Raw genomic sequence first — 26,849 nt, forward strand, 5'->3', positions numbered from 1 at the left:
ACAAACACATGAAAAGGGCAAAAAACATGATTGAGTGACTGTTAGCAGCAGGAATGCAGTTTAATCATGTATAAGTTTAAGACTTAATTCAGTTTAAATGTTACACGTTTTAACCTGTGCATAACTACAGACACTGTAAGCATGTTTATTTCTGCTGTAATTTACTCACTTTTGGAGTAAACCTGACCCGGTGGAGGAATAATAACCACATGTTCACAAAGTTTGTCTGTTTCCCCCCCTTATCTCTTCAAGATGATCCCAAACCGCTGCAGTAATGATGAGGTCCGGGCACTGGGGAGGCCAATCCATGACTGATAGTGTTCCACTTTGTGTTTTTACTGCACTGCCAGTGTCTTTGGGATCATTGTCATGCTGAAAAATAAAGGCAATCAAATGATTTCCAGATAGTGGAAATTTTTATGGTCGATCAAAATCTGATGGTACTTTTAAGTATTCTTCACAGCCACCTGCACACCATGCAGCTAACAGCTGTTTGGAAATCACTTTGTTGGTGCAGAAATACTGTTTTATGTGTGTCAGACTGTGCTGTCTTTGACATTTTTATAGATTTAACTGAAGAAATTGGGACAAATGATGCATTCTTATGACAGGGTGCTTTTAACAAATGTGTTATTTGCCAAGTCGTGTCATGTGCAGACAAAACACTGCTTCATCTCTTGAGTTGTGCATGTTTTCTGTGCACACAACTCAAGCGTGCAAATGAGGGCTGGCTCAGGACTTTTACACAGTACAGAAAATGTACATTTTATCAGTGACGTGTAGCATATTTTGCGCTGCATCTGTGCCAAAAAATTATTCGCAGTTAATTTGGATAATACATTTAATGTGACAGGATCTGATCTTATATCCACATCCCCTGATTTAAAGCCCTTAGATGTGGTGAGTGCACAGTAACTCTCCTGCATCAGCAACGAATGTTGACGGTTCAAGCCTGCAGCTGGAGGCAGATGTAAGATTTTAATGTGTGCCTTTGATTAACGACAAACAGTCCATTTTCTTCAAATAAACACGCTCAAAAAGCGACCGCCGAATCTGCCAGTCTCGATCAAATTTAAGAAGATCGCTGCTGGTAGAAAAACTGCTGAAATATTTAGTGGACTGTTTAAAAATCTCACTTAAAAAAAAGAAAAAAAAGTTGCGCAATTAAGAAAACACATTCTCAAGCCCTCGGGGTGGCGCAATTAAAAATCAGAAGCTGAGCCGTTTGACACTCGGAGACCTTGAATGGTGAATATTTTCAGAGTTTATAGACTTTTCGACTGTTTGAGTTAAAAGATCACAAAAACACTCGCTTAGGAATGAAAATGACTTTTTATTTCTTTCAAAAAAAAAAAAAAAATAGAGAGAGAGAAAACAAGTCCCTAGAATAAACAAATATACTGCTGTAAAATAAAAGCCTGTGATTTTTTTTGTGTTTTTGTCAACTGTAACATCTGTTTGCCTTTCCATGCTTGATACAATCCATATATTTCTGCTTTAAATAAATAGAAAACATGTACAAAGAAAGAGATGGGGGGGGGGGGAGGAGACAGAAGAGGAATCAGAGATTAAAAGCTGTACTCTGCTCCGAAAAACATTTGGCATCATTGTGAAACTCATGGCTGATCCTGAAGTACGGGGCAGGTCTGCAGCCCTCCAAAGATTTCTGCATCGTCTGTCTGTTCAGCCTGCCCCCACCGAGTAGCAATCATACCTATATACTGCTGTAAGAACGCTAATATCTTTCAAGTTCAGAAAAATACAGAGTAAATGAAAATAATGCAGATTATGAGTATGTCTTTAAGCTGTGTTGTGAGTGTGAAGGTGTGCATTTCTCTATATACAGTATAGTGAGGCAGCAATCCGAGGGTTCTTACCAAAAAACAGATGTAGAAAAAACAGAACGTGCACAAGAGATCATCGACTCGACACACCGACTCACCGACACAAAAATGGGGGGATTTACCATCGAACAGCCTCTCTCTTTTTGCTCGTCTTCCTTTTCTTGGGGGGATGGCGGCAGGGGGGTTGACTCTGCTGCGACCCACAGGGGACGCCGCAAACCAAGCAACTAATGTGAGATCTCTGGGACAAGTTCAACCGGGTGGTTACAGCGGCCAAACATCTGTCAGTCCAGACAAAGCGATGAACCTGCCCTTGCGCTCAGATAATCCATCCGCCCCTTCGCGCTGTCGGGGCCGTTTAAAGCAGCAACGACAACAACAACAGGAGGGAATTTATCATGAGCACCACCGCTGCGACTGTCATATCATGCTTTCTTAAAAAATCCTTTGCAAGGGTGTGTGTGTGTGTGTGTGTGGGGGGGGGGAAGAAACACCAACAACACAACCATGCACTCCCCGAGAAAAAGAGAGATGGCTCGCCAGAGAGGAGTCCGCTCGCTCAACACCTCAGCAGACGTTTTAATATGACATCAAGGTTTATCCATGTATCCTCCTCCACTTAGATTCATGCTACAACAATGCAGACAGGCGGCAGCAGCTTTTTTTTCTTTTTTTAAAGTTGAAAGAAACTTTGCAACGTGGCCACGAGGTTCCCCAGGACTGATCCCAGCAGGCTAACAGCAGAAAACAGCGGTCGAGGCGGGAAAGTCTCAGCTGTAAATGTGAGAAAGAGTCTGAATTTGAGGGAAGGTGAAGCACTGAATAAGGCCCGCATGCTTGGCCACACCTTATGTGATAAAGCCGTAAAAACTATTGGCAAGTTGCACTGACGCTAAAGGTGGCGAGCCAGCAACGGAAAAACCACCGCGGCCATTTTTTCTGAACCCACTCAATCTTTCGACATCGGAACATTTTAAAACCAGTCGAATAACCTGATCCCAACTGGCAGCAGTAGGTTCCACTCAGAGAAAGTAGAACAAAAATAACAAAAGAAACGCAAAGACTGCAAAGATTACATTAAAGCAAACAGTTAACCTGATTTCACCTCCACGTCCTGGCTCTCATTTTACCCTTCTTCATTTCAAAGCCTAATGAGACTATTACAAACTTGTTATCAATCATCAGATCTGCAGTTAGACCTCATGTGATTTATTACTTTATCATCCAGGGCTATGATGACCTGATCCTGGATCAGTGCCACGCAAATCAAGCAGCTTTTATTTGTGAAGTGTCAATTTATCACACAAGATTAGAGACAGTAAGGCAGCTGTCCTAGAATATAAAAACGGTCTCATATTGGTGCCAAAAAAAGGACACATCCATTAACAAAATAGTTTTCTTTTTAAAGCTGGGACTCAAAAACACAGGTGGCCCAGAGGAGGGGAAGTTTTGAAGATGGAGAAGATCCAAAGAGTCCATATTTAGGACACAGGGAGCATCAGGAACATCCAATCACAGAATTTATCGACTATTTAAGAACTCCAGGTCCAGCTGCTACTGTTCGCAGGCTTAGAGTGCAGCCAAGATATCTGGATGAATCCTGCTGTTGTTCTCTACAGACCTGCGCGCAACCAAAGCTCAAAGGAGATTGGAAAACAGAACTTGTACTACAAGTTGAAACCAGAAAGCTTACGGCAGCAAAGACCTAAAGATTCTGCATAGTCGTATTTGTTAGAAGCCGTAGATAAGCTTGAGGTACGTCTCTCCAGCCTGCAAGCCGGCAAACATAAGCACGTTTTTCTTTGACTGTTGTGCAAAAAGGCCAATATGCCACATCTCGAAAACAGATTTACACGCAGTGGGCAAGCACGAACAAACGACGAAATCCAAGACAGAAACGAGGAATTCACTGGCGTAAAAAACCAATAAAAAAAACAAAACCAAACAGATTAAGTTTCCTGTGTTCTGCTCGAAGATCACTTGTGGCAGTTACTACGTCGTTGAGATTTAAGAGGTGTGCTCAACCACTGGGTACGAATGACATCCTTCTCTGCGTAGGTTTGCAAAGACATTTCGGTGCCTCTCCGCAGAGCTATAATAAAACTAACAGGGAAGAGAGCCAATATCTCGATCAACTGTCCCAGTGATCAGTGGACTCACTACTTTCCATAATTTTCCTAAGTGCCCCTGAACAACAGCTGGTTGACTGACAAACCTCCCAGTCACAGCTGACATCTAAGTTCCAACACTTCTTGGACTACATACTTCACTAGTTCTAGAAAAGCACCATTTCAGCTCGCCCACTTGTAACAAAACACCTGGATATTCAAGCGTCGTGTGATTCGCCGTCGAGGTCCAACCGGAGACACTCTGTAGGCTGCTGACATCATGACTGGCAAATATGATTGGAGATGGAGGGGAAAAAAAGATGAGGACCTCACCTACCAAACACTGCAGAGATGTTAAGGAAAAGCTCGAGAACTACAAAGCCTGAGAGCCGGTGAGAGGTTTAATCTACTGCTAAAAGACTGAGACATCAAGAGAGATAATAGAGCTACAGTTACTGGCGGAGAAGAGGACGGGGTGGGAAAACCTGCTGTGGGAGGTCTTCCACAGGTTTCAGGGGATACTATGAAGAGAGGCTAAGCTAACACAAGACTGCAACAGGAAGCTTCTAGAAGCAGCATCTATCCAACAGCGACAGGGATGAGTGGACAATCTAGACAGAAACTGGTTATTATAGCTATTTTTTTACTTACACATATCTACACATACCAACAGTGACAAACAGGCTAAAGAAGCATCCTAGAGAAAGACCAACTGGACCAGACAGGCTGAAGCGAGATTGTAGAGACTTCACAGCAGAGTGGGCGATGAGTTTGATACTGGACAACCACTGATGGCTGGGATGGAGATGCTGGACTGAGATCGGGAATGGTACTAAAAAAGCTTCAAGTTCATTGTTAGAATGGCAGGAGAGTAACCTTGAGTCTCCCGCCAAAGTGGCTGGTAGATTTGACAAACCTATTATGTTGTAAAACCCTAAACTACTTCTACACACTTCAAATCTTCCTCAACTTTTTCATACCGGAAAGAAACAAAACCCCCCAAAACAACAGCTCTGCTACGGCAGGATAGCCACTTGAGTGCAACATTTTTGCATGTGCATTTTTGCAACAAAATTTGACTTTATAAAAACAAATCAAGCCCATTTTGTGTTAAACATATCGGATCAAGTCTGGCTTTAAATTTGACCCTCAGAAATAGCCCTCGATGAAGAAAAGAAAATACGTACACATAAATGTGTAAGGATACACGTGGACACGAGAAGTCGTTATGCATAAATACACCCACAGTCAAACTCATGGGGATGGATGCTTTGGCTGAGCTGAAGAGTCAAATTTGATCCCCACAGATTCTTGGAACCACTGAGCGAGGGAGACGCCACAGGTTCAGTGTCGCACTTACAGCCACTCACTTTGATTCAGTGCAATTAAAAGTGAATTCAACTTGATTCAGTAACATTTAACTCACTCTGTGCCGCTGTCATCGATCACTGGCACATACTGTGGATCTGCCAAGAAGTTGTACCTAATGAAACAAAGCTCAAATCCTTAAAGACTGGTTGATGAGCTGATGAAGAAGACAGGAAAAACAGATACACACAGATAGATCCAACTGAGGCAGAAAGTCAACAAACCACAGGCTAACAATGCTAATTAACAGTGAGAGATTAAACAAAAATACACTTTACCTATTCCTAAACTGACCACCAAGTTGAACACAATGTACAGTTGGAGGTCTCGTCACACCAACGTTTGACACAGCAAATGTCTGCTAATTTTTTAAAATCAAGTTTAACTGTTGTGATCTTTGATAGAAAACTGTTGCCACCAGGATGTATTTGGGGGAGAAGGGTGGTTCTTCTGAAGCCTGTTAGAGCATTTATTCCTGTACTGCTGTCTAACATTTATGGAATAACTAAACTTAGCGCTAACCCTTTCAAAAACCTGAAGGAAGTCCGGCCTCCTTCGTTCCGATGCCCTTAAAGTTCTACATTTTGGACTACCCTTTATTGAGCTCAACAACAAGTTTGAGAGTCAATAAATAACTTTGAGCCATTTTTTTGGAGCATCTTTGACTTCAGGGTCTAACTTGTAAAAGTCAAACTCAGGTGTAAGACTGCTCCTCTCCATTGGCCCATCACAGCAGCTGCACCTTTATTCCAAAGTCAACAAACCACGGATATAATTTCTTCAAAGTTGTCCTTCAAAATTCAAGGATGTTGCAAACAGCGACGATGATTAAAATTTGTCTTAATAACTCAACATTTTGAGTAATGCATCTCGAAACTACAATATACGCAATTCAAAATTTTGAGATAGCCCAGAATTTAGTCTCTTTTGGGCAGTTGTTACATTTTGTCTGTGGTAGAAACAAGCGTCCAGTCTCCTGATGCCCTGGATGATCTTTTATTTTTGTATGTCGTAATGGGAGTTTTCGTTTGAAAACAGCACTGCTTAGTGACTTAAGGAAAATTGCTAATGGTGCAGCTCTGGATAAGTTTAACATAGGCCAACCTCATGCTGTTGTAACTTATTAGCTACGTGCACAATTCCTTTCCTTACCGTTTCTCAGAGTGAAAACTTCAAAATACTACAGCTGTATTTTCAGTAAACCTTTAGTTTACTGTCTAACAGATCTCTTTAATCAATGTATTTAATTTATTCAACTAAATTTCTATAATAATTTTTAGAAAAAATAAACTACCCACTAGAAAAACAAAGGATAACAAAAAAAATCCCAAACTACCAAATTACTATCTAACTGCTATTAGCTTAGTTTTGCTGTGTCACTTTCTGGTGTGACTAGGCCTTAAAACATAATTTCATACAGTGCTAGCATGCTGTGCCTGCTAGCTCCCATCTTTCTGTGTGTATCTGTAGCATTACGTGGAGAAAAACAATGCTGTATGAGTAACAAAGACTTTAGCTCAAAACCCTTAACAACAAACGCTCAATTACTATTAACAAATGCTTCAACAAATCGCTGTACAAGCCCCGATAACATTCAGGAGAAGTTGGCGAAGAAAAACTGACAGAAAAATACAAATATATCCCAACAAAGCGGAAAATTACAGGAAACACACCGAAGAGGATTTGCCACTAAATCTCTTGCTAAGTGGACGGTTGTGGACGCAGACAGGGAGCGAGGGTGGGGATGGAGAGGAGGTCCGTGGCAAAGGTATTGTCTGAAACAACTGCTGAGCACACACGCACGCACACGCACGCACACACACACACACACACACACACACACACACAATAAAACAAACACTTGTCTTCTCGTAAGTGCTCCAAAGTTGCCGTTGCAGGCGAGCAGTGACCCACAGAGGACAAAATAGCACCAGTATGAAATAAAGCTAATTCTGCAGCAGAGACTCTCACAGCAGTCAGACACATTTAGCCTGACTGAAAACTAGAGGTAGGATTTCCTGAATCCCCTCTTCCCTCCTCCCCGTCGTTCTCTCTCGTCCTTATTCCCTCTCCTGAAACATCACTCCATCGATAGGAACACAAATCAGACAATAAACAGAGAGAAGCTACACACACACACACACACAGGTGCAAAGAGTTGTTTCAGACAACGACCAGCCAGGATAACATCTTCCCCATCGAACCCCTGCCATCGCTCAGTCCATCCTTTTCGTCATCTTCTCTTCCTCTTTCCAACTTGACTTTTGGTGTCAGCCCGGTTATCTTGTGTCAGTCTGTCGTTTCAGCTTGAGCAAATCATCCTTCCGTCCATCTCATCATCATCCTCTTGTGTTTGTTTATGCTGTTTGTTTGTTTGTTTGTATGTATGTTGCTTTTGGCACTCTGCTTCCCCTCCTGACTGGATTACATAAACTGCATCTAAACAGACAAAGAGAGAGAACATGATAGGAGAAACGGTTTGTTTTGATCACAGAGAAGCCCTCTGACACTCTGCTCTGACCGCAGTAAAGAATTTCTCAATGGGAAATTACACAAAAAAAACTGAGGGTGAGGAAAAATGGCAAGATAAAACGAGATAAAAAAACAATACAAACAAACTTCTATGAAAAATACCAGCATTTCTAAAAATTGCTGAATAATTGAACTTCCCCGGCCCTCTTAAAAGCTATCAGATGAAAACACAGTTGACCTGGTGATCATTCTTTACCCTGTCTTCTATGCATTTGTTGCTTTTGAGATGACTTTGTGTGCCAAATGTTATTATGTACTGCTGGTTTTGTTTTCAACCAGTCTGCCACTCTCAGGTTTTCTGTGGGTGACTCAAGACGACACATCTGTGTCACAGGTTGGGAGGATTTTCTTTAAGGAATCAGGGGAAAAACAAACCTTTTTTTTTTTTTCACTATTTTTCACAAACTACCTGTGCTTGTCTTTCTATTTCAGTGTTTCCCTTTTACAGTCGTGTTGCAAATTTCTAGCCATCCAGCATCCTGGAGTCACCTCTTTAATGTTGACCTTAAATCTGGTGTTGTGCCCACGAGGTGCCCATTTTCACAGAAAATATGCCTCTTTTCTACTCGTACCTTCTCAGCTCGACTCGACTTTTACGATTTTCAATTACGTGGTAGTAGCTGTTACTTTTTAGTACCTGATGGGCCGAGGTTCCAGTCTGAAAATGTGAGGTCAACAGACTGCATGTCATCGATTGGTCACTCAGTAGCGAGATTGAAAACAAAAACTGCCATTTTTGAAGCTCTGCAAGGACTCAAATGGCTCCACAAAAACCAGAATCGTGGTGTCGAGTCTGACAAAAAGCCATAGACCATCAACACCATCACCTCGACGTCCTCCATTGTTGCGTTATGATTGCGACGCTTATAAATGTCATAGACTTGCGGAAGCATTGCTATAACGACCCAACACATATTGAGCTGGTACTCAATTATAATGGAAAACAACTGAAACACAGTTGATTCAAGTAAAGCCAAGTAGGTGCCAGTGGAAAGAGGCATAAAATGGATGGAGCTCCTGGTCGTGTACAGTGAGGCCAACGAGGAATTTAAAATTCTTAAAATTTTCATTTTAATGTCTTTTTAATGGACACCAGGGGCTGATAACTGGTTCTAAACCCCCCCCCAAAAAAACAAAACCCAAAATCCACAACCAACTCATAAAACCTCATAACTGATAAAGTGTCACTGATCAAAACAGAAATCTTGGTAAGAGCATGTTGTTGCATGAACTTCCTGTTTTGCCACCCACAAAGAACGTGAGAATTTAAACTGATGTTGTAATCATAATAAGAGCAGCTCTGTTATTAGCAGTTAATCTTCTCTAAGTTGGTTCAAGCCTCAAGTTTCGAAAAATTTGCATGCAAATTCATTCAAAACTTTCTGAGTAATCCTGCTAACACACTGCCAAACAAACACACCGAGCCTCGCCAAATTATTAAGGTCAGGGTGACTTTGGGTCCAACATTTTCAATCCCATCATTTAATTTCCTAAAAGTAATCAGCTGTTAAGATGTTAAAAATGTATGAGAGTTACCTGGGCTCCGGGCATGGGTGCGAAGGGGTTAGTGGGTCTTAGAACAGGCTGGTTGTACATCATTGGCTGAGGAGCCATCACAGGTACCCCACCCATCTGACCCATCTGGGGAGGAACCTGGACAAAGGTAAGATGCAGAGAGATGTTTGCAAAGTAAAAATTAAAGAAAGAAAGACATAAGGTTTTAAAAAAATATTTTGTTATACGCAGTAATGGAAACAAGACAACCAGCCGCTCAGCGGTGGCTAAGCACGGAGCAATCATTTTAAAAATGATTTCATCACCCAACAAAGTCTGTTTTCAAGCTCATTGTGTTTAATCTGAGGGTGAAACTCCTTTTGATTTACAGGTGAAGTGTGCCAAACATTACACTCTAGGTAGTGGGACAGTCTTCAGCAGCTGAACATACTGGCGCCTTGTAAGGAAAATAAGGTGACTGGAGTTCTTTAAATTTCGTGCAGATGTTTCACGTCTCATCCAATAAGCTTCTTTAGGTCTAAAACCAGAAGGTGGCAAGTCCCAGGCATTTAAACCCTCCTGGGAGTTGACCCACTATGAACCCATTAAGACCTACCATAGAACCAAGTCCGCGAGAGTTATCTTTATAATTTTACATGCTGTAGTGCCATTTTTGGAAGTTGCTATACATCAATATAACCGTTATAGCCCAAATTTTGATAATATCTATGCATTAAGTCTATAATAACTATATAAATTGCAAAAAAAGTGCAATAAACTACAGAAAATTGAAAATCGCTTTTTTAAATTTTTTAACATATATTTCTAGTTAGAGAAATTTAAGAGGCTTATCCCTCAAAACTGTAAATACAAAAAAGTTGCACAAAATAGTTTCTAACAAAAGGAAATTTATTTTGAGTGTCTTCATAGTTTTATTTTTGAGATACACCAATTTTTTATATACTGCAGGAAAAATGAAAAATAAATATTACAATGCAAATTTACAAAGAAAACAGCAGGTGCATCAAAATAAACTATTTCCAGCAGTGCAATTTAAGTTCTAAGCATCCCAGAAACAATACAGAAAAGCACAAAGCCAAATGTGACTTTTAAAAACACCAGTACAGGCTTATAAGGCCCTGAAGGTAAAAAACTACATTTTCCGCGAAAATGTCACTTCTGATTTTGGGCAGGTAGGCATACGATAGTTCGCGCTGACGTCTATTCCAACGTAGAAAGTGTTATGAACAGTTGATCGGATCAGCAAAGCGTGTTTCTGGAATATTATGTTTTTGTTGCTGCAAGTGCTTTTTATGCAAATTTTGCAAAGCTATATGTGGAAGGAAACCGTGACCTAGGACAAACTGATGGCATAAGATGTAAGTACAACAACTCCGGTTTCATATGCCAAAAAAATTATTGTGCTAGCTTAACGTGGTTCCGGTTCTACAGGGATTTTAAAATAGTTACGCAAAATGGAGCGTGCCCGCTCCGACCGGTTTTAAAGGGTTAAACATGTGTCTCATCACATGTGCCAAGCTGTGAAAGAGGGAATGGGTCATTATCAGCAGAGGTTTCAGGTGAAACCACTGTGAGACCTTGCCCCATCCTATCATGTGACCCACTGAGGTCACATAACCCAAGTTGTGAGTGGGGGTTCAGGCACCTGGGAAGGGATCTCAAAACTAGATGGTAGGTGGCAGACTGTCATAGGCCACCCCCTCGGTTCAATGGTGGTCGTTCACAGCGCACATAGATGGACTCATTTACTCCTCTTGTCTTCTCTGTCCAATGTGAACATTGGTCCCCTTGCTCTCAAACTTGGGTGTCCACGCTAGTTATGCTACATTTGAAAACACACAGTTTAATTAATAATACAAATACAGACTTGCAGCTCTAGTCTCCATATAAATCTACGACAGTGCCCCCCCAGGCATGTGTGGGAATATGTTAATATGTGCATGCTTACCATTCCATACACAGGCACTTGCGGTGTGGTCATGGGGAAAGCCATGGGAGCTGGAGCCTGGCAGAAAAACAGAAAACAGGTGTCAACTATCAGAACAAAAGCACCTGACTCAAATATTTCATGGCTTTTGTCACATACGGCTTTCAAGCCTTCAAAAAATAAAATAAAATAAAAACCTCACAATAAAGCCTACTTTATGTGCAAGGAGAGTACATTTAATGCTCAAGTATGTGCACATTAGGAGCACAATAACGCAGCATGCAGTAGGGGTACTTAGTGGATTCCCACTGAGTGCAATCATTACCACTGCTTTAAAAAGGGGTGGCTCAATAGCAAAGTGATTGGCCCTGCCCTGCTCACTTTGCAAATCAAATCCACTACAGCTGAACAGGCTTCAAATTCGATGTGACGGGCAATTTGTAGCCATCGTTTACAACCCACGTGTGTCTGCGTCGCCGCCGCCCGACTTCTGCTTGACAAATTGGTAATTTATGGGCGCGAGCGTCTGCGGTACATTGCGGTATCGTGTCGGCGAATATCCTGGATGGAAGTCAGTTTACAAGATGATATGGGCAGGTGCAGGGCGGCGTGCCTCTTGCACAACAGTAGAGGAGTATTAATATCAACAGATGAGTTACTGACAGAGCCCATACGACTTTGATGTCTGTCAAACACAACCAGGAAGCACCTCACTGGGTTTTGGGAACACCTTATAGCGTTTGCACTCTCCTCATCACAAGCCGTGACTGCCTGCTCTGCTGCAGGTCAGCACCCGCTCACCCCACTGTTTGCAAAAACCCATTAAAAACAGCTGCCTTCACAGACCTAATCCATCATCGTAAATGAGACAACCGCGGCATTTTTAACACAATTACAAAGCCTCAATCAAACTGCTGAGAGAGACCGGTAAAATATTTCCATTAAACACAGCAATTAGCTGCATGGGAAAGTCATAGCAGGCTTACGTAAAATGATGAGCTACATGAATTAAGTGAGTGCACTTGTGGGTTTAGTTTTGTTATTGGCAAAAACACAACCACCCCAGCATCATCATTTAATTGTTATTTATGCACCGACACCATAAAAAGGACCTGCTGTGGTTATTTCAAATGAGGCACGTTGACTCTCGGACTCCAGCGTAGCTTTGCATGATTTTTTTTGTGTCTGTTTTTGCTACCTCTCCTTTCATGGCCTGTCGAACTTTCTCTTTTGTGACGCGCTGCTCTTTGCAAACAGACAGTTTCATGCGTGAAAAGTTCCCACAGATGTGGAGAATCTCTGGATTAATTTGACACATCTGAAAAAAATGTGACACATAACCGTCAGGCGTGTTCACGAGTTGATTTATTTGTCTTTTATGACAGATATTAAGATAATGAACAGTAAGTACAAGTCAGTGTGACACACTGAGTTTAACAGCCCGTGCATAAAATCAGAGAGCTCAGATTTGACTCAGAGAAGGAATATCTTTCAGTTTCTATTATTTCTAATGTGCCTCACGCGCTGTCTTTGGCTGAAGTTAAAGATATTCTTGCTCATCATTTAAAAAAAAAAAAAAAAAAAAAAAGTGGCTCCAGGTAAAATTGAGTTTTTCCCCTACTTGCATTATCTTGATGAAATGAGAACATCTGATGTGCCTATTTAATTTTAAGTCAAACTAATGTGACTGCTCCACAGGATGATTTATCACCTCACTCGATCTGATTTGATTGTGCGCGCTATGCGAGCTTTTGACTTTTTAAAACTTATGAAAACTGAGCCGAAGTCATTTAAAATACTCAGAAAACTGCATCTGAACACTGAAGATTTAAAGTGATTTATAAAAGGAAGAAGATGGGTGGTCCCAGTGAAGAGCACGCCTACCTGACCTTTTCCACCTGAACCACGAGTGAGAAGCTTCTGCACAGATGGTTACAGAGCAGTCAGCTCACTAACTTTTAATGGTGTGTATGGGGATTGAGCAGGGATTCCCAAAGTGTGGGCCAAGGCCCCCTGGTGGGCTATGAAAGTACTGGAGGTGGGTCGCAGTATTAACAGTAATATCAGTTTGTGTTTACAGGTAATACTGCAGTATATTTCTAACTAACCGGGCAGCTCACGCAATTTAAAGATATAAAACATTTGAAGAGGAAAAAAAGGTCAGAGGTCAAACCTGTCCTGATATTTGGATGCAAACTATAATGTGACTTTTACAACAGTGTCATTTTCTAAATGTTGCCAATACAAACAAAGGCAGCAAGATTTTTTACGCAAAGTTTTAAAGACAAGACATTTTAAAAAAGCTTGACCTGATTTGACCTTGAAGAGGTCGAAGGTCAAAAGTAACACAGTATTTAGAATCCCCATCGTTCCCTGTATGCCAATATATTGCCGGTACAAACAACAGCAGTCAGAAACAAATAGCTCTATATACCATCATTATCATTTTGACCTTTCACGCCAATCTATTGAACTTGAAGGGGAGGTCAAAGGTCAAATGTGAGACTATTTTAAATCTTTCTATATATGTTAACAAATAAAAACACAATTTCCTTGGTGAAGATAACAAGTAAGCTAGCCAGCCTTCTGCTACTTTAATTGTCCGTCTGTTATTTTTCCAGCGTCAAACAGCTTTCTGAGCGATGGCTGCCACTTTCAGAACCGCAGTCTCAGCCCTGCAGTGTCATTGCCAGGACTTAAATGTGGATGTGAGGTAAAAGATCCTTGCAAAAAACATTTAAGACCTCTCTGTGGTGATTTTCCACGTTCGATGGCAAGACCCTCAAAATGACCAACTTTGAAGATCTCTCACAAAGCGCAAAGACCTCGCTCAGTGTATACTCTGGTTAAGACGCCCTCAGGAGAAAAGCCAGATAAGGTGAACCTGCGCACCGCCCTCAGGAGATAATCAATCGCAAGTAAGTTCTCGCCTTTGTAGAGCGAGTTGTGATAGTTGCTCAAAAGCATTAATCAAAGTGAACTACAAGTTGTACGAAAAGAAGCCAATTCAGATAAAAAAAAAAGACGCTTTAATTTATCCATCTTATTGTGCGTTCAGCAATTGATCAGTGGGTTTGTGGTTTTAGCATTTGAACCCTGATTAAAGATGAAATTGACTTTACCGTCATCTGCACCCGAATCGCTCATTAATTTGCAAACCATCCATCTCTGCTTCCTGTCTGTCTTCACGGCTGCTTGTGCAAAAACGACGGCGAGCATCATTTTTATTCCCTACTTCTTTAAAACACGACAGAAAAACAAAAAGAAACCCAAGACAAAGCAGAGAAGGTGAGACGTGTCGATGCACCGCTGCAGATTCTCAACCGGTGTTTTTGTCAATCTATCTTTACGCCGCCGACAGCTCCTCGGTGCATCGTGTGACACATCCATGAGTTTGTATCCGTCTTTTTATGCTCAATCTCCCGTCTGCTGTTCTATCCTTCACCAGTGTGTCTCCCTGCCTATCTGCGCATTAAATTAAAAAAAAAAAAGAAAGCTGTCTTTTCTCTGCATCTTTCATCCCAAGTTTCAGCTTTCACCGCTGAACTTCTGCTGCTCCCTCTGCCATCTCCTTGGCACAAGCAACTTTCTTCTTTCTGTGCTTTCTAATGCAAACTCAGACTTCTGACCTTGAGTGGCCTGCAGTCTCAGTCACAGTAAAAAAAAAAAAAGAAAAGCAAAGGGAAAATGCTTTTTGATGGCGTTTTTGAATATCCAACCAGCACAGACAGTTACAACCTTGCCCTTCTGTTGAGAATCTCAGACGTGGGAGTTTCGATTATCATGCGTGAAGCGTGACGAGCTGCTTACTCGTGTTACCTGTGATGTCTCATGCAGTTCTGCTATGATTTATTTATTGTCTCATGGATTATGGGAGGTCATCTCAGCTGCGCTGGAGTCACAGACTGTGTATTTTCATTCTCGGGGACAGTAATGAGCAGTTTTATTAATATTCTCTCTCTGAGCTTTGTTTGGTTAAAGCTGATGTTTCTGTCGTGCTGACTGAACCACGCAGGATTTCTGTGTCGTACCGTGTAAGAGGTGAAAAGTTTGTTTTAGTTTGTTCTGCTCAGGGACCCATCACCTCTTTTCCTATTATTGTGCTGCTGAATTAATCCCCATAGGCAATTTCTGTTCTTGCTGGCTTGTCAGTGGGAGTTAAAGGCTGAAATAATATAACACCTTAAGAATTAGCTGGTTTGAGAATTACTTCAACACATTTTTTTCCTGCACATCTCTTAAAAAAGATGTTTCTTGGTGCATCAGGGACTCATTTCAGCTGGATTTTGCTGCTCTGTTGCAGGGTGTTTAAACTCTTTACCCCTTGAAAGTCGACTAAGAGGCTCTTTGTTATTTTTCAACTACTCTAATGATCATTAAACCAAGTATTAACTGAGATATACTGAGGTGTCAAAGCTAGTCTTTAAGGGTACAGAGCAGGTTGTCAGATGCCGACTGTATGGGGGGCAAGAGTTAAGAGGAGCTATTATAGTGTATTCTAGTTTTGTTTTGTGTTTGATTCTTAACTCTGTATTATGTCAGTGATGTGGGATATACCTTAAGCTTTCTGTTTGCAAGAGCAGCCAATAAGAGGTAAACGACCTGTAAAGTAGCGATGGCAAACACATACTGCTCCCATTTCGATCTCAAAGCTGAACCAAAGAAACTCCTCTTTCTGTCAGTGTAGTTTATTAACATTTAACTACACACTGAATCCCTGAGACATCTGGATATAAGAAGTCGTCTAAATGCAACAGCAAATCTCTACATGACAAAGAAACACTGCTGTAGTAAATGAAAGAAACACTCTGGGACTAACTTGTGAAAAAAATATCTAAAATGACAGAATCTTCTGTAAGCTCATTAAAACAACATTTTATGAATTTAGGAAAATTTCTTATTTAATTTTCTTAAATTTTGCCTGATGAAAAAAAACTTTTAGAGCAGAAAAAACAGGCACTTTTCTGTCATTTATTAATTATTTTGATGCAGTATGATTAATTTATCATCAGAAAAAGCTTCAACACTTATGAAAATGGCAGGTAGCAAGTATCTGAAAGTATGCTTGCAAAACAGGCCATTTCTTTATATAATGTACAACCTTTTCATAAATCCTGTTCACTGCAGTCTGTTTACCCATGAAAGCAAAGACGTGAAAAGAAAAGGTTACGCCACAACCTCTACCTCTAGGTCTAAATCAGGCCTGAGGGTCATTAAAAGCAACAAATGAGACCAAATTGATACACAGATCGATGTTAATAACTGAAAAGTGTTGTTTATATTAGAGAAAAAAACCCGGTAGAGCTGACTCTCTGTGGCTGTTTGCAACCATTTAGTAACTTGTTGTTAAATCCTTCATTGCGATACTTTGATCTGTGCATCCTGGACCGGACCTCTGCTGCACATGAAGTTTTTCCTTTCATACCGAGATAACGTCGCCATTTCAGCCACAGAGATAACAGACTTCTGAAGCGCCTCAGAGTGGCTCGGTTTGCCGTTTTGTTTCCGTTTCATGGGATTTGTTGATTGAGGGGGGAGAAAAATGTGGATAATAACCCGATGAACGGCTGACAAATAAATTAGACGTGGATCTTTTAAAAGACACCCAGAAGAATGGCGCTCTTAGGTTTTAGTAGGGAGAAGAAGCGCCTTGTTCTAACTTCCTCACATCAATTTGCTTACATAAGCAGCGCAGACTATTACTTTTTATCACAGAGGTGAGAAGGTTATTTATGATAATGGTGCAAGAACAGAATGAACTTCCTTTTTTTCTCTATTTTTTTTAAATAAGCGTCTCCGGGGAATGCAAGTGAAAGAAGAGGTGACAGGGAAAGAGATGAAGAGAAAGATACCCGGGAGAGGACGTGTCTGAGCAGCTCGTTAAACAGAGATAAGTACTTACATAACTAGTATAGAACATTCCATTCTGCATCAGGACGCAACGAGGAAAAGGGACAAAAAACAGAGAAAGACAAGAGAGGAGGAGGAGGGAGAGGAGGCAAGGTGATGAGATGGGAAAAAGTGGGGGAAAATGAGCGGGAGATGATGAAAGAGGGTGGCAAAACCGGTAGAGTGAGGTAAAGATGAGGAGAAAGTAAGGAGGAGGAAAAACGAGAGTGAAAGATTAGAAGCACAGGAAACAAGCAGAAAATAATAAAAGAATGAGGGGTCGCGGTGCAAACGTGCAGATGTCAAAGGCAGGGCGAAGAAAACAGGACGAGAAGATGACAACGCAACAAAAAACAAAAAATAACAAGAGTCGTGATAAAGCAGAACACGAGCCAACGAGGGAAGGAAGACGAGTGGATGACGGTGCAAAACGAGCGGACGAGGAGGATGAGCGGGACAGGAAGGAGAAATTAGAGGGAATGACAGCAGAGGTGAAGCGGACAGCGAGGGAAGAAAGGAAGAAAGGGAAAGATCAACAGGAGGAGAAAATGAGAGAAAGAGGGGAAGCGGAGGGTTAGTGACAGTTTGTCCACGTCAGCCAGAAACTGCAGTCAAGAGATCAGGATGACAATCAGGAGCTGCCAGGATCAGCAAACGCACACAAATAACCACACACACACACACACACACACACACACACACACACACACACACACGCAGCTATAAAATGTACCGAGCTGATACAACACAGACACCGCACAGACATGCACAGATATTTTCACAGCGCTCGGTGTGAGAAGTCCCACAGTTTTAGATTAGATGCATGTCCTACAAAGTGTTTGCAAGTTCCAGTCAGCTCGGCATCACGCTGTATGTTTGTGAGAAGCCAACCGAAATATTTAAACTGATTTTGTCTCCAGCACTGGCAGAAACATGAAAGGAGGCCAAATTATTACACTGACATTTTGGGAACTTTCGGGCACAGAGTGAAATGAGAAGATGCTACATGCCCTCGCAGTGAGGACGTGGATGTGTTGGATCTGGAAAGAGCCCCTGTGGCTGTACGACCCCACCCTGTTCATCAGCGCAGATCAAATGTGAACATCTTACTGCACAAGGAGATTACTGATTGGTTTGCTTCCAGACTCATGCTACGTAGAAAGGCAGGATAAGTTTTGGTTGGATCTTGTTTTCAGAAGTTGTCAATACATTTCATCAGTTTTTGTCGCCCTGCATTAGATTTTATTTAGCTGTCGTCTCGTTTATGTCAGGGGAAAAAAACTGAAAACGATGACGGGAATTACTGGTCAACGAAATAGATTAGTTTCTGCTGGTTTGATTTGTGTAACATGGGATGTTGGGCTGCCACAGCCGGGTTGAAGACATGAGTGTACGGTGACATCTGGCGATGATGTCAGTGGCGGTGGTCAAAGTCACCAATACGGTGGATGCAAAGTGTCCTAAAGCGTGATTTTAACTTTTGCAGGAAATCTACATCCTAACTTAACGAATTAACCAGAAACAACTCTTTCCCCCACAAAGCAACCTTCCACGCCAATCAAGTCTTGTGGTATGCGTTGACCCGACGTGTAGTTACATTTATGTAGAAGGATGTGGTGCAGAGGTAAAATGGGTTTCCGGAGGTGTAACTTTGAGGTCTGACAATTTAAGCTTAAACCAGCATTTCTGAGATTGGTCAGCAGGGGGCGACTACTCAGGTTGCCAGAAGTTATTCAGTTCTATGGAAATCTAAATGAAAACTACCGCTGTGTCTAACTGCTTTATTACCTCAGTAAACACTTTCTGTCTAGGTTTCTGGTCTCAGCTGTTTGTCTCAAGTCTTCCTGTTAAAAGGGAGTTTTTCCTTCCCACTGTCGCCAAAGTGCTTGCTCATAGGGGGTCATGTGATTGTTGGGTTTTTCTCTGTTAGTATTATTGCAGGGTCTAACTTAAACCTTAAAGCGCCTTGAGGCGACAGTTGTTGTGATATGGTGGTGTATAAATAAAATTTAATTGAATTAACTGAATAAGCCACTTAATGATTTTCAGTTTAGAAATTATACTTAGTGTTGGAGGTTAAAAAAAATAAAAAAATCATACTTCTTTTACATTATTTTAACGAGCTGACCTAAGCAAAGAAAACTGCTAGCAGAGCTTTGACTGTGGCATCTTCTCATCGACCAACCGCATTTCCCAAAATGCCGTGCATCAAACAACAATAAAGGGTCTTTCCCATGAATTTTTTTTCGTGACTTTAACAATAACTTTGGTTTATCACAACTCAAGTCTCATTTTCGTAGCTTGGGGCATCATTTATGAAAGCTGGCAGCAATTAAAGTCATTGAGGATAAGAAACATGATGAGACCGGATATTAAAGCAACAGATTTGTAAGATTATCAAAGACAATTAATAACTCGCTGTGGGGGATATTTTGTTGGCACGCTTTGGGCCCCTTAGGCAGGCAGATGCTCTGATCGTAGTGAGTATTGTTGCTGTCCACGTCCATCCCCTTATGATCACAGTGTACCATCTTCTGATGGCTGCTTCCAGCAGGATAACAAACCATGTCTCAAATCATCATCTCAAACTGATTCCTTGACTCCACAGTCACCAGATCTCAACTCAGGAGAGCCCCTTTGAGACGTGGCAGAACGGAAGATCAACATCATGGATATTTAGATAACATTTTACTGAATTAAGCAACTCTGAAGGGAAAAGTAACTCAGAACTAGCAAGACCTAACAAAGTAACCAGTGAGCTTTACTTTCATTTTGTTTTTTGCTTTCTTTTCCAAACTTGCAGCTTTGTTTCCCTCCAGTCTACCCAACTGGGTCCAGTTTGTAGCTGTTGTGGACATCTTGTGACGTTGTTCTCAAAATCTGAGCTAGTTAACTTGGTTAATCTAAAGTAAAGCACTAAACAGGAATGATGCCAAAAATGCCAAATGAGAAGATAAGATTTGTTTTTGTGATAAACCAAAATTATCCAAGACTTCCAGGACTTACAGACACCTCGATGGACGCCTTTGGGCAAAATGTTGAGGTTGCACAATTCTTTATAGCAGCTGGGTATTTGTGCATGTGTTGGTCTCCTTACCACATGTGGTACAGGCATGGGCTGTGGGGCCATGGGTGCTGGGCTCCACTGTGTGGTCGACATGGTCTTATTTTGCCAGTTCTGGCCGCCCGTCAGCTTCTTCTCTCCCGGTTGGTTCCACTGCATATCTGGCCTGTGGAAGTCAAATGGATTCAGCTGTTTAATCTCAGGTTTAGTTATCACATAATTTGCTATTTACGTTTTTCAGATCTTTAAAGTCTAATTCAATAGGCCACAGATGTGTGTGCATATTAAGCAGTTCATAATAAATTTGCTTTCTGAGATTTGTGCTGACAGTTTCCTGACCAAGAACAGCTTAAAAGCGTATATTTGCTTTTGCAGAGACTACAGGCACAATTCAGGAAAGGCACCATCACGACTCAGCAAAACTTACTTTTTGGCTGGGGTCCCACCAAACTGCAGATCTGTGGAGAGTTGGAAACACAGAAAGTGAGTGATCGCAGTTAAGAGAGTACAATGAAAAGGGAGGCAGGAAGGAATTTCAGCCTCAGATGCTGTTTTTTTCCCCTCATGAAAAGAGGTTCAAGTTTCCACAAAGAAATAACTAATTCCAACCAAACACATGAAGTTAAAGAGGAATATGCAGGCTCACTTCTATGTACAAGCAACAGTAAACTTTAATATGTCCTTAAGAGTCTGAGAGTACACTGCAGGCACGTATTCAAGACCGGGCATTGCATGTGCCACGTTATGTAACCCAGTTTTTCTCTCGTCTTTGCTGGTCTATTCACATGAATCTCAACACTCACTGCCCACGAGGTTGGCCAGAGACGAGTCGAGGTCGTTGGCTAGCAGCTTTCCTCCATGATGGATGGCCACTTGAGGGGGAGGTGGAGGAGGTGCGGTGTGTGTGGGAACTGTAGGCTTTAACAGGTCTCCGAGAGCATCAAAACCTGAAGAAGAAATCAAGGTAAACAAGCGAGTGAGATGGGTGTGCAGAAAAACTGCATTTTTAATAGGAATGGCTGCTAATAACGGCATACAGGCAGGCAGAAAGACTGAGCAAAAAGCAAGATCAAGCACTTCATATTTAATTTAACCGAGTGGCAGACTTGACCGCTGATGAACCTTTTCCCTCAACAGCAACTGTTCAATTACAGATTAGAAAACTGTAACTAGGCACAGAAGGCCTGTCAAGCTTTGGATTTCTCCATATGCCAAGTCAATAAAGAGACAAGGAGCAAAAGGCTACATATATATCACTCTGTTTGCCTGCTGTAATGTGAGCTGCACAGCTCAGCTACAGTAGTAATCAACATTTTACTAGCCAAATTGCATTTCGTAGGGTTACTGTATCAAGAATATGGTGTAGTATTTCTCACCGACAGCTACCTCTGGAGATGTTACAGTTATCCTTCATTGTAGTTACAAATCCTTAAGTCTTTCTGGAACCACGCTACCACACACGTTTAATGTTAGCTTAAGTGTCCTGGATGCTACTACGCCCTACACGCTGTTAACCCCTCTATCCCACTGTTCACTGGATGTGGGAAAGAATACATTTGATGTAAACAGTCTAGCAATGTTGGCAAAGAGCCCTTTGTTTACTGAACACGCTTACTGGTGATACACAGAGAGCCTTTTTGTAATCAAACTAAGTCGTTCATGGTAGCTTACTTGTCCTAAATGCTAATTAGATTGCAGTTACAGATGTGAAAAAGAAAGTTTTCCCAGGACTGAATATACCCTGTGATTCAGCAGCTTGTAGAACTGCCTTTATCAGCAATAACATGAAGTAATCATTTTCTGTGTGGCTTTGAGTCTCTCACATCAGTGTGGAGGACTTTTAGTCCGCTCTTCTTTACAGCGTTGATTCAGTTTGCAGAATGTCTGCCAGACAGGTGGCCTCACATTTGACTCTAGAACACTTTGGCATACAGAGGAGTCCATGGTCGACTCAGTGACTACAAGGTGCTCATGTCATGTGGCTGCAAAAAGCCCCTCTCATCACCCCTCCTCTATCGTGCCCGACAGTTGGTATGAGGTGCTTGTGCTGATATGCTGTTGGGATTTTTCAGACATGGTGCTGCGCAGCAAAACATCTCCACTTTGGTCTCATCAGTTCAAAGGACATTCCAGAAGTCTTGTGGTTTCTGATTTACAAACTGTGATTTTTAGAGAGAAAAATCACAGTTTGGCCTCCGTTCCAAACAAGCAATACTTCTTCAGTCTTTTTCTGATCATGCTGTCATGAACTTGTTAACTGAGGTCAGCAGAGTCTGAGATGTAGTTCCTTTTTTGCAGTTCCTCTGAGCATTGTTTTACTTTGGGTTGCCAAGAATACCATGTTTACCTAACCCGAACAGACAAACTAGCTTCTTTAATAGCAGACGTCTGCTTAAACTTGTCCACCTATATCAAAAAATGACTGCATTTCCATTGAAATCTGCAGCTGTTCTCACTGTGAGCTGTATTATGCTCCAACGCAACAACAAAAAGTTCGACAGGCAGAATTTACCAACTTACTAAAGGAGACGGGGGACTATCAATGGTAAGGCTGAAAAAAGAAAAATAACATCTAAAAGTTAATGAGTGAAGTTCACGCTGGAGGACAAGACAAGAAAGTTTGGGAACAAACGTTATAAAGTTTCTGTATGAGTGAGAAGACATTTAATCCTGACTCTAATGAGAGCAGGCTCTTGCTTTCAACCTAATTTTTCCTACTCTTTAAATACATCAACTTATGGCTCGACCACTTTAATGAAGCCGAGCTGGACAGTTTTGATCTGAGAATATTGCTGAGTTGGGCCTCCTTAATATGAACCTCAATCTCACTGCTAGCCTCTCTGTTAATTGAATTCTTTCCGACCTATTTTTAGCATTTACCCACACGGGGGGAAAAAAGCAGATAGTTTAAATCAGATATCCTCGACCTAAACCGCTCTTTTTTTCTTTGCCATGTAGCAGCTTCAGTAGCGAGCCTTTAATCCCTGACTCGGTAGCTTGCAGCAGTTGTTCCAGATGATTGATTTATCTGTTTGTAGTCGTCATGTACACACTCTGACTGTGAACAGTGATTAGTTTGGAACATGCGTGTGTGCTTCTGTGTGGGAAAGTTAACTGAGTTTGTCTCTGATAGGTGGAAATGACAGGGTAATTTCCTGCACTGGTGTGGAAGTGTTTGCGTCTAAGTGGCTGCGTTAACAGCTTCTCATGTCAGCACTCATTCAGCTAATGGCTTAGCACAGGTCTGATGGTGGGAACCTGGAGATGTGATGGTGCATATTCAGAGGAGGAAAAGGTCAGCATGGCTAAAACTATTAAAAAAATATCTTTCATTGAAAGATGGAGAGATGAAGGCAGGAGAACAGCAACAAAAATTAAAACAAGAATGAGAACAAATGATTGCTCTGCTGCTAAGGAGAAAGGATGAAAGTAAGGCAACTGATGGTGGAGAGGGGAAAAAAAAACGGAGGAATAATATTTAGTTAGGAAGCGGTGTGTGGGTCTGACAGTGGTGCTGACACAAGAGATTCAGAAAGCACTCTTCCTGCTAGCTTAGCAGATGAGAGAGAAAAAGGGAGAGGATGGAAAATATACCGAGACAGAAAGAAGACTGGAAGTAGAGAGAAGAACGGGAATTGAGACAGAAGGGAGATCGAGAAATGAACCTAGTTTTAAACACTGATTTCCCTCCTGTGATAAAACGTTTTGTCAACACAGGTGAGTTTATATTTCTTTATTTCTGAAATCGTCACATCAGTAAAGCACCACTGAATTAAACTGAACCAAGAAGCGACAGATGAACGGAACAAGCTTCCTCAGTAGATCACACAACACTGCAGGGCAGCAAAAAGAAGAAGAAGAAAGCAGGGATGGAGGGAGATAAGTAAGCGGTGTGTGTCGTATTGAACTGAGGAGATAATGATATCTGTGTTAGGTGTTTCAGCGATGGATTTGACAGTCAATAGAGTTTAAGATCAAAGGGAAAGAAGAAAGTAAATCCATATCGAGGATTCAAAACACCAGCGCTGACTGCTCAGAGATCTGAAAAGAAGTTGTAAAAACGTTGCGTTTCTTTCAGAAATGAAGTACCCACCATCGCTGGCTTCATCATACCTAAATGTCCCCAAGGGTGGTATTAACATATGATGGGGGATCTTTACAAAAAAGAGCTTTAGGAGCTGCTGTGTGACAGGCAGATACGGAGGAAGAGGCTTCAATGGTTTCGAGACAGTGAAGGTTCTAGCTTGTTTCTTATCTACAGACTGATGACTTTTTTGTTGCTATGAGTCCTACCAGCTCCATCGAACTGACTGATGCTAACAGAAACTCTCTTGTTCCCTCATAACCCTGCAAGAGTGGCTTTAAGTAGCTGTCGCTTCATTCCCAGGAGCGGACTCCTAATCAGCCCTTTCCAGCATCTCAGGTTTCTGTTGAGGATTGGGGTCCATCGGACTCGGGTGGCGATTGTTTAGTCGATAACAGGGACAGTTTTACAGTTCAGTTACAATAATATAGGCTGTGTATAGCTGTATGTGAGACCAAAACAACAGCAACAATTGAGTGAAACCTGCTGTTCTTTGTCTTTCTTCTAAGCAAACCAGTCTTCCAAACCGTATTTATCCCAGATTTGGGAAAATCTTCTGTTATAAAAGGTAATTCTGATCTGAGGTTGAAGTTGATTCTGGGTGGTGCTGGACTGGATCAGGCCCACGGAGTCTAAAAGCTTAAGAACCAAGTAAATGGCTGATAGGCTTCAGTCTAGACTGCTCAGGAACCTCCTGGTAACCACAGGTTGCTAGGGGTTAAAAAAAAAAAAAAGAAAAAAAAAAAAAAAAAGGGTCAGGAGACCAGTGGGCAGCCCACTAGCCAGGGAAAAGTACGTATTCCACCAACTGGTTGATGAGTGGTTGCTGGCAGTGATACCACATAAAAGGGTGCTACGCCAAAAACCTTGCTGTGATTTGTTTGGTATCCAGTGGGTTGTCATAGGGTTATGTGACACCTGATAGACACCGACTTGCCCGCAAACACTCGCTGACCACCCACCAAACTTGGAAAATGTTCCACGAGTCCTCAAACCCTCACTCGCTGCCTGCAGAGCGGGTGGTACGTTTTCAAAAGCACAACACAAAAGTCAGCACGCAAGTCGGCATCTTCCATGAAAATGACTGTAATTTGCTGGTGATCAAAAGAAGTCATGAGGAAGTTTCTACTGCAGCACCTTCTTTGTGACCAATTTCACCCAGAAACAAGCAGCAGCCAGCGGGTTAGGGAATACTTTTGTCCCTTTTATTATCAAATCAAGTGATTTTCGTTTTTTAATAAAGTTTCGCTTTTGCTCCTCATAACAGATAAAAACTAATGTGCTGTTTAATGGAGCCAAGGCCCAAACACAAAGGCCTGGACACTGGATGGCACAGCATCCTTGTCCAAGCACCAGCACAAAGCTCTGTACATTTGAAATGTGAAACAATTACACAATGATTTCACCTAAATTTAATCTACAGCACCTATAAATGCATTACGTTTGGTCAAAAACACCAAGTTTAACATCATATTTGATATATTCATCTATATTTCAGTGTGTATGTAAACACACAGTAAGGATTACTTTTCTCACCCAGTACATCAACATTAACAAACCCTGCTGCCACACACCACACTGTTCTCCCTGGTGAAAAGCCCTGAATCAGGTCACAAAGTAACAGCGACTTCTTCCTGCAAAAAGTCCCTCTTATTAACTTGATACATATAGTATGTTATATCATGCCAACAGACTGCAGCTAAAGCTAACACATCCCCATTTTAAAACATCTGAATCCTGATGACTAAATGATCATAAATCAGTTTTACGATCAGGAAACTCAATAATATCAGACCACTCTATTCTGTGTTTCCAACATAACCCTATTAACCCATCCTTTATGCAGGTAATAACTGAAGATACACAGTCCTCTTAGGAAGTACAAGATGTGCATTTAATCTCCGTCCAAGTGTTTCATCTGGTTCTGCCGCAGCTTCCACGCTAATGTGACAAAACTCAATTCAGACTTGTCCCGCCTGAGAAGGAAGATTATCATCACGAGTTTACACAAAGCGACTAACAAACGTCAGGCCTTTCTAAGAGTGTGACTTCTTCACTGACGACCTGTGCAAGTCTTTATGAGCTTGTTAATAACAGAAAGCTGCACTGACAAAACCAGATAAGATCATAAACAGAGGAACGCAGCAGAATTAGGGCAGAACTATACCTTTATTTCTTCTCACATATATGTGGCTGCTAATGTTAAACAGAGTTTAGAATAACGAGGTCAGTTCAAACTGGTTTTTTTTCTTTATGATATCAGTCAGAGGCTAACATCCCTGACAGCTCTCTCCCACTGCCTCCCAACTTCCAAGGGAGAGCTTCCCATATACAGAGAATGCACTGAGGGGCTGCACCAAGGCCATTGTAAGATACTATAAGGATTATTTTCAACTGTGAAGCACAGCAGTAAGCATGCATTACAAGTCTGCTTTAAATAACACGGACACACAGACACAGCAGTAGCAGGCAGAGCACCTTCATTAGAATAACCAGCAGAAATTGCTTGTTGTCCTTC

The 26,849-nt window shown here is 41.6% G+C and overlaps 1 protein-coding gene across 8 annotated transcripts in view; it reads right to left on the reverse strand.

The window, feature by feature from the left end:
• Positions 1-1,313: 1,313 nt before the first annotated feature.
• Positions 1,314-26,849, reverse strand: part of LOC146579755 (phosphatidylinositol-binding clathrin assembly protein) — a 115,110-nt gene continuing 89,574 nt past the window's right edge. For 6 of the 8 annotated variants that reach the window (XM_085264716.1, XM_085264708.1, XM_085264726.1 and 3 more), the window contains 7 exons: positions 21,051-21,194; positions 20,675-20,705; positions 20,281-20,413; positions 17,197-17,220; positions 11,316-11,372; positions 9,389-9,505; positions 1,314-7,759 (listed from right to left, as the gene is read on the reverse strand). In XM_085264716.1, coding sequence (XP_085120842.1) covers positions 7,745-7,759; positions 9,389-9,505; positions 11,316-11,372; positions 17,197-17,220; positions 20,281-20,413; positions 20,675-20,705; positions 21,051-21,194 — 521 coding nt within the window. In that variant the 3' untranslated portion in view covers positions 1,314-7,744. Of the gene's footprint in view, positions 7,760-9,388; positions 9,506-10,288; positions 11,190-11,315; positions 11,373-17,196; positions 17,221-20,280; positions 20,414-20,674; positions 20,706-21,050; positions 21,195-26,849 lie in introns of those variants that run through there. The other 2 variants (XM_085264704.1, XM_085264735.1) reach the window with 2 other exon arrangements.

Source organism: Mchenga conophoros, linkage group LG3 (assembly GCF_057382185.1).
Source record: "Mchenga conophoros isolate Kocher_MC1m ecotype Shallow Benthic linkage group LG3, M_conophoros_male_GT1.1, whole genome shotgun sequence".
In the NCBI taxonomy this organism is placed as follows: Eukaryota; Metazoa; Chordata; class Actinopteri; order Cichliformes; family Cichlidae; genus Mchenga; species Mchenga conophoros.